General features: G+C 36.2%; 1 protein-coding gene across 1 annotated transcript; it reads left to right on the top strand.

Annotated features, from left to right (window-relative positions):
- Positions 1–1,572: 1,572 nt before the first annotated feature.
- Positions 1,573–4,534, top strand: LOC125681722 (uncharacterized). The gene is made up of 2 exons (XM_048921926.2): positions 1,573–1,679; positions 1,979–4,534. The coding sequence occupies exon 2, from the start codon at positions 2,006–2,008 to the stop codon at positions 3,668–3,670; it is 1,665 nt and encodes a 554-aa protein (XP_048777883.2). The 5' UTR covers positions 1,573–1,679; positions 1,979–2,005; the 3' UTR covers positions 3,671–4,534.
- Positions 4,535–9,167: the final 4,633 nt, after the last annotated feature.

Here is a 9,167-nt window from a genome sequence, read left to right as displayed (position 1 = left end):
CCCGTACAAACGTAAAGCAGAATATCCTTACCTTACCTTGCCTAACCACCTGTAAAAACGTAAAGCAGAATATCCTTACGTAATCACCTGTAAAAACCTAAGGCAGAATATCTCTACATTATCACCTGTAACAAGAGCAATGCCAACGTGGCATAATACGCCCGTAGATTTTGCTCAAAGAAAAGTGGGATTCATATTTTAGTGAAGTTAGCACTGTCCTCTGTGAGCTAATTCATTATTATGCTTGTAGAAATGGATATCAAGATATAAAGAGGGATAGCCTTAGAATGTGCTACTTCATAAATATAGGAACCTTCCTCTCATCATGATGATCAAATATACCAAGTTATGATATCCTGGAGCTTACGGTTCGGTTTGTATCCTGCCCACAAGGTTTTCATTAAAAGTGATACTACGACCTTGACCTTTGACCTCTGACCTTAAAACAATAGGCATCTTCCTCTCATCATGGTGATCAAATATACCAAGTTATAATATCCTGGAGCTTACGGTTCGGTTTGTATCCTACCCACAAGGTTTTCCTAAAAAGTGATACTACGACCTTGACCTTTGGCCTCTGACCTTGCAAAAAACAATAGGCATCTTCCTCTCATCATGGTGATCAAATGTACCAAGTTGTAAAGTCATAGGACTTATGGTTCAGTCTGTATCCTGCCCACAAGGTCTGGACAGACAGACGGACGACGCCATACCATAATACGTCCTGTCTTCGACGGGCGTATAAAAACGTAAAGCAGAATATCCATACGTAATCACCTGTAAAAACGTAAAGCAGAATATCCTTACCTTATCACCTGAAAAAACGTAAAGTAGAATATCCTTACGTAATCGCCTGTAAAAACGTAAGGCGGAATATCTTAACCTTATCACCTGTAAAAACGTAAAGCAGAATATCCTAACGTAATCGCCTGTGAAAACGTAAAGCAGAATATCCTTACCTTATCACCTGTAAAAACGTAAGGCAGAATATCCTTACGTAATCGCCTGTGAAAACGTAAAGCAGAATATCCTTACCTTATCACCTGTAAAAACGTAAAGCAGAATATCCTAACGTAATCGCCTGTGAAAACGTAAAGCAGAATATCCTTACCTTATCACCTGTAAAAACGTAAAGCAGAATATCCTAACGTAATCGCCTGTGAAAACGTAAAGCAGAATATCCTTACCTTATCACCTGTAAAAACGAAAGGCAGAATATCCTTACGTAATCGCCTGTGAAAACGTAAGCTCTCGCAAGTTCTCTGTAGCTTATATCAATATGAATGAAGACATTATATTAAGAATGATTCCACTGGATGAAAGCAGAGTGTACAGACGTGTATATCAGTATTTCAACCTCGTATGAAGAAAGGGGAGCCCCTTTCTCTTTTTTTATTAAAAAATAATTTCTCAAATTTTCTAATCAATGATGTCTGAGGATGTTTCTCTATCTCCCTTGAAATTGTCGTATTTGTTTTAAAACAGAGGGCAAAATCACTCCAAAGAATGGTTGGTTTTGCTCTCTGGCAGCAAACATGATGTAAACTGGGTCGATATGAACTTTAAAACTAGATACAATCTAGCGTATCAATATATAAATAGAGTACACACGCTGACGCCGCACACTGATCCTGCAGACGGAAAGTCGAAATATCAGGAAGGACATACTGGATTTCCGGGTAAGAATAAAACATACACATATTATAGATTATTAAATTGTTAAAAATGTATAAGATAAATGTTTAATTGATCATAATATAACCATTGTGATAGCTCTGCGTATAATGATCATAATTACATGCAATTCTGAGATATTCTATATATCGAAAAGTCGGAAAACTCAATGTATTACTGATGAAATTTGCATTGTATTTACGAATATTAGAATAATGATTAGTTTTAATATCATGTAATTCTAGTTTGTATTTTGTTTGACCTGTCGAAATACATGTATTTAAGGTTTCTTTACTATTGACAGTGAACGTATGTGACTCAGATATCAGAAATGCTGCACCCCCGGCGCAGTGCCCAGGCCGTTCTACTTTGTGACCTCTGTGAAACTGTACCCCTACAGCGTCACTGTGAACTTTGTAATATAAACTTATGCAAGACCTGTGTTGGGGAACACCTTTCTGATTCATCTAAAAAACACAATGTCGTGTCCTTTTCATACAAAAAGTCTACTCCTAACTACACAAAATGTAAAAAACATGCCGACAAACATTGCGAACTTTACTGTAAGAAATGTGACATTCCCGTCTGTTGCACCTGCATCTCAAAACAACATAAAGGGCATAATTTATGTGATATTCTGGAAATACTCAGCTCTAAAACGGAAACTTTACAAAAAGATTTAGAGGAACTAGAGATCAGAATTTATCCTCGATATGAAAAAATGGCATTTGATGTCCAAACTGAAAAAGCCGAGTTACAAGCGAGTTACGGGAAACTGACAACAGCTGTCGATCAACATGGAGACGTCTTGCACCGAGCGATCACTGCCATTGTAAACCAACGGAAATCCGATATTGAGGAGATGAAAAATAACCATATGGCTGCTTTAGATAAAAACACATATCAAATCACACAGAGAATTACAGAACTTAGAAAAATAATTGAGGACCTGAAGAAAATACTGAACACCAAGGACGTCTCTCTAACATCTGCTTACAAATCTAGGAATGGCCAGTTCCGACATTTACCTCCTAAAATCCATATTACTTTACCAAATTCCTCTCCTTCCAAAATAAACAAATATCAGCTTAGTAATATGTTTGGGTGTCTGTCACCATTGTCCATTACAACCGAAGAACAAGTTTACACCATTATGTCACCAGAAGCTGTATCGTCTCCTCCAGTCAAACCACTGCTAGATGAACCGCGCCTCACTGCCACCATAGACACTGGTTATAATACACTATTCAGTGTTAGCTGTCTCAGTGAAAATCAAGTCTGGACATGTGGGAATGATGAAATCATGAAGCTCCTCAACCTTCAGGGGAAACTACTGACATCAGTACAAACCGAGCCAGGGAATGAACCAGAGGACATAGCAGTGACGCGGGACGGATATCTTGTTTATACTGACACTAATACTGTAAACCTAGTGAAAAATAAACAGATACAGACCATGATGAGACTACAAGGCTGGAGACCACTCAATGTGTGCAGTACCTCTTCTGATGATCTCCTGGTTACCATGTTCAGTGATGATAGAAAACAATCCAAAGTTGTCCGTTACTCCGGCTCCACAGAGACACAAACCATTCAGTTTGATGATCAGGGTAGTCCTCTCTATTCATCTGGTTCTTACTATAAATACATCAGTGAGAACAAGAACCTGGATATCTGTGTGGCTGACAATGAAGCTAAAGCAGTAGTGGTGGTCAATCAGTCAGGAAAACTTCGATTTAGATACACTGGTCATCCCTCTAATACAAACGAATCATTTACGCCACGTGGCATCACTACAGACAGCCAGAGTCACATCCTGACAGCAGACTTTAGAAATCACCGTATCCACATCCTAGATCAGGACGGACAGTTCCTCCGTTACATTCAAAATTGTGATTTACGCCGTCCATACGGTTTGTGTGTTGACATCAGAGACAACCTCTTTGTGACTGAATGGAACACTGCTAAAGTAAAGAAAATCAAATATACATTGTAAATAAGTAGTGTTAATTACACATCTAACCAATATGTTGATTATATATCTGAAAACAATGTTCATTACAGTTTTCTGTTAATCACGGATCTCTATTTGATCAAAGTTATGTTAGATGTACTGTTTGATATTGATAATAACTTGAAAGATAAAAATGCTAATGTACTAGTATACAATTACAAATAAATGCTAGAAGATATAAGACAATAAATCTAACTGTAATGTAAATGAAATCTCATCCAAATGCTTTTTGGAGTTCTTATTGTGTATGAAATAAATCTAATTTCTAAACAAGGATACATTCTACCACGATGTTAAGAATGACCCCCAAAATTGTTTGAAAAAAAATAATAAAAAGTGGTGAATACACTTTTCTTAAGTCGTAATAATGAGATAAAAAATCTTTATAACGAAATACAAAGTTTTTCAAAATGAGCAAAACGCTCATATGAGCAGACTTCTATAACACTATGAAATATGGGCCACATCACTCATGTTGTGATTTTTAAAATCTTTTTTACAATCTTTTTTCCCATGAAAAATGTTGACCTTGTATTGTGTTCCAACCTAACTCCAAAGGATAACGCCACAACCAAACTTGAATTCACAGAACATGGGGATGTCTCAATACCACTATGATTACTTTGCTGTTCTGCAAAAGAAGACATTTTAAAAGGTTGTCTTTCGTGTATACATGCATTATATAAAATTTGATCGCCCTATCCCCGAAGTTAATGATTTGAAGAAGAAAAATTAAATCAAAACCATTTCAAAGTGTTTGCAATTTGTTGTAATGTGGACCCGCTGCTCTTGAAAAGAATTTGTTCTTTTAATGAATTTGCTGTATATTGCTATATAAAACGATGATTTCCCCTTACGTTGTCATATTCATTATCTTGGTAATATTTGGAACCAGAATTATACACTTTTCATGGGGTTTGTTGCAAAAATAATGGCGCTATGAGTTACACTTATTAATATAGTGAGAGATGTTATGATGTCAACTGTGTCATAACTATCTATTTACGATATTGTGACATTGGCTTTCTTTCATGAAAGGTGAAAGTAACGAACGGTGATCAATCTCATAACTCGTATAAGGAATACAAAATAAAGAGTTGAGCAAGCACGGACCCCTGTACGTACGAGAGGCGGGATCAGGTGCCTAGGAGGAGTAAGTACCCCCTGCCTACCGGTCACACCCTCCGTGAGCCCGGTAAGTCATACGTTGATGCTGCGATAGACACGTGCCTGTATGCATATAGAATTATTTTTTTCAAACTGTAGTTTTATATTCGTCTGTAGAACATTGGAAAGACAGAGAAGTATATAATAATTGATTCTAAAAGATGAATGCCAAAATACATAAAGTCCCTAACTCCGTCACTTTCAAGAAACCCTGCGCAGTAGTCAATTCAAGAATATGTCCAAACAAATAACAATAAATTAATACGTAATCTATTATATCTATCATATTTTATTTGAAATCAGTAAGCACTTTCCCTTTCATGCGCTATCACATCGATTCCTGCGTCACAGCGACAACATACTAGCTGACAGCCACTTTTAAGAAGGTCTATCACGGGTGGATCCAGGAATTGTGGTTACGGGGGGCGCCACTTTAATTTATGAGGCAGTGGGTGCAAGGCGAAGCCCTGGTGGGCGTCCAGGGGTCGAAGCTCCCGGAAGCTCCTGGATTTTACAGATTTTATGGAGCTTGAAATATTTCTCCTATTAAGTCATTTGTACTATTTTCTATCATTTTAATAAGGTGAAATTAATAAAATGACCCAAATTTTAAGGGGTTTTTGGAAAAAATTAAGTTCTCCCAATAAAGTAATTCAAGAAATCAAAGGATTTTGTCATTTATTTCTCTGGGAGTGGAAGAAATTATTGCTTCTTTTATCGTGTAGTACATTTTCCGGAACAAGATACCGCGATTTACCTTAAATTTGAAAATTTTAGGGGGGTGCGCGCCGGCTGCGCCCCCTTTAAATCCGCCACTGTCTATATCAAGGGTTAAAGATGATATACCAATGTGGCTAGAATATTGCTGAGGTTGTTTGGGGGAATATTTTATTTTTTTACTTACAATATTTTACATAAGTAGGATAAATAAGCATTATATATTGCTCTAATACTGTACACACATATTAATGAATAACTGTATAGAGATTCCTAGTTGAATATATTTTTTCATTAGAAATACTAGTATGCGTTTCTTGAGAATTGTTTATATATACCTTGGTTTAAGTTTTTGCAGCCCCTCCCTCCCCAAAATCATGCATTAATATCTTATTGGCTATTATAATTTTTTTTTTTTAAATATATGTACTTCTTATTTCAAAAACGAGAAACATCTGTTGAGGCAAGGGGCGTAACATGTGATGAAAAGAGGTGTATGTAGGGGAGATTCAAATCCAAGAAATATAAATAAATGGATTCAAATCACAGCTCAATGACGAGCAAATGAGTTTGACTAGAAAGAAATTTACTGATGATAAATTCTGCCTCATCTGAGTAGTGTTGAAAAAGGTGTGTTTCTGTTGATAAGAGGGGGTGTAACTTCACCTATGAAGGCTAATTATATGGTCAAATTTTACTCTTATAATCACTAAAATTCAGGAGCTTACGGGGGCTAAGCCCCTTGGCCCCCACCAGGGCTTTGCCCTTGACCAACTGGGGGCCTTAGGACGGGCCCCAGACCCCTGCCTCTGGACAAAATTCACTGAACCTTAACCAAAATTCCTGTATCCGACCCGGCTTTGTATGGGAAAAGCTCGCAAGCTCGCTCCGTCTACGCGCCAAAAACCTCAGTCGTCATATTTTTCCATACAAAATTTATAACTTATAATAATGTTATAAACAATATATAAATATTGCATGTAGTTGAGGGTAACATTGAAAATTTTCACCCCTCGAAAAACCATTGTCAAATTTCACCCCTCGAAAAACCATTGTCAACCGAGGCGTAGCGGTTGACAATGGTTTTTCGAGGGGTGAAAATTGACAATGTTACCCTCAACTACATGCAATATTTGTTTTATTATACTGAATGTTATATAAACAACAAAGCAGAAAGACTTGCGTCTGTTGACATTTGATCAATCACTGTCATGCGATTTTTTGTATATCGATGTGGGTATATTCGTGTTTATTACAAACACTCAAACGACGTCGTCTTACAATTTACAGCGAACCGTAGACGCATGTGATAATTTTTTATAATATTGTAGTAATATTCGATGTTATTAAGATCGGGCTCGACATTCCCGGTACTGATCAGCTGTCGAGTTAGTTGTATTCAAGTCATAGACCAGACCAGACCTTTAGAGGCTATCATCTCGGAGATCTGTACAACTCGGCCTATGGTGAGCGACTTATGCAGTTACTGCACTAACTGGGCACTCTTTATTATATTTATACCACGTAATTTACAACAATATCACCCGTTGTCAAGTACTGTTACCCGTTGCTAGATGCTATCACCCTGGAGGGCGTGCTTTCAAACTTCCACCAGAGTTCGTTTACTCACAAACCAAACTCTTCCACTTAGGCATTATGGGATAGCGATTTCTTAGGCCGCGTATACTGTGACGTCACTGTAGAATAACAAAAAAACATAACGTCAAACGTAAACAACTTTCAAAACAAGAACGTAAACATCAAGTTCATTACTTTACACAATAATTTGAACAGAGTCTCCCTACTTTTTGATGATCTTTTGATCATTTTATGTTTAAAATAAAATCTATACTTTAATATTAATGCTCTTAATATCAATATCTTCAAACTTTTAACTGCGAACTACTTCTTTAGTGTTATTTGCCTGCGTGATAATCGCGGACTCACAATATACAAATCGGTACTGACTAAAACCCGGTCTCGGTCCCGGTCTTCGGTCTCGGTCCCGTGACTAAAACCCGGTCTTCGGTCCCGGTCCCAGATTTTTTTATTCGATAAAAACAGAATATATCAGAATATTTTAGCCCCAATTTCTCGTTAATTTAGATATGACATATCATGCCTGCATTCTGATAGTTGATTGATAATATTATTGTCGTCTTTCGTAAAATAATATGTGAAAACTCCGGGACCGGTGGGACCGAGAAATAAAAACAGTGCTAAAAGCCGGTCCCGGTCTCGATGTTTTTTTTTAATTTTTCTAAATAGCCGCTTTAATCTACTTTTTTATGAGAAAAAGATAAGAGTGTTATATTCAATGACATTCCTTTGTATGCACATGTATATTTCTGATTTATTGTATGTTTGTGTTTTATTCCAATTTTCCTTTTTAATGTCAAAATCGAACTCACCTACGTGATTTTTCTCTCCCAAATGAACACGTTACAATACATATTCATAAAAAGATAAGGGTGTGGAAGAGAAATGATATATATATGTACTTATCCTGGTGTATTTGTTTGTAATTTACTGTTGGGTGTAGTATTTACAAAGTCTTTTTTATATTTCATTTAGGTCAAACACCTGACCACACGATTGATAAAATTTTCAAATTCAATGTTGGTGTATTCCGAACCGGGTCTCTGTATATGTATTCTCTCTCTCTCTCTCTCTCTCTCTCTCTCTCTCTCTCTCTCTCTCATTTACGAGTGTATCGTGAGAATCGCATTAATTTGTTAAATTATGATGTTATATTAGTTGTTTTAATCAGGGAAGAAAAGCCTCTATGTAAATATTAGAATAATACGTGCAAGATATGAGTCCAGAATGTACGATGTATGAAGTACTTTAAAAAATTATGTTCATTAGTGAAATGGAAAAAAAAAAAAAATATTGTTCTTAAATTTTATTATGATTATTGAAACATGATGAATAATTGTTGTTGATAGCGAAACAAAATTAATGTGCACTCTAGTCAACAACCCCTCCCCCGCCCCTTTCCAGAAAGATTTTGAATACAAGAATGATGCTTTTGAAAAGCAAATGTTATACCCCCGTAATCGGATATTTGGGGCGCATTTATATAGTTCTTGGTCCATCCGTCTGTTTGTCAGCAAAAACTTGAACCTTCGGCATAACTTTTGAATGCATGTTGATAGGGTTTTCATATTTCACATGTGTACTCCTTGTGACAAGACCTTTCTTTACATGCAATTCTTCACTTTTCAAATTACGAGGGTATAAAATGCTTCACGCAGGCATACTTTTCATGAAGTGCTAACAGTAGGCCTATTTGTATTTTCAAAACTGAAATTTATTCCTTAAATAAATTTACATGTATGTCTTGCATATTTATAAATGTAGATTTCATTGTTCTTAAATTTATCAGTTTATGTCAAATTTATGCACTTTGAAATATAAGATATTTTGAAAACAGGAAACCAACAGTTTTTGTGCAGCATAATTAATGCATATATGTTTGCACATATACGTATATAACTATTCACAATAAATATAGTTACCACATAATATTACAGTAAAACATACCATAGAGTATTTGAAGATCATCTAAAGTCAGAGGGTATCTTCTGTATAA

The sequence above is a fragment of the Ostrea edulis genome, chromosome 2 (genome assembly GCF_947568905.1).
Source record: "Ostrea edulis chromosome 2, xbOstEdul1.1, whole genome shotgun sequence".
In the NCBI taxonomy this organism is placed as follows: domain Eukaryota; kingdom Metazoa; phylum Mollusca; class Bivalvia; order Ostreida; family Ostreidae; genus Ostrea; species Ostrea edulis.
Note: the sequence above shows the minus strand (reverse complement) of the source record. Positions and strands in the feature narration are given on the sequence as shown.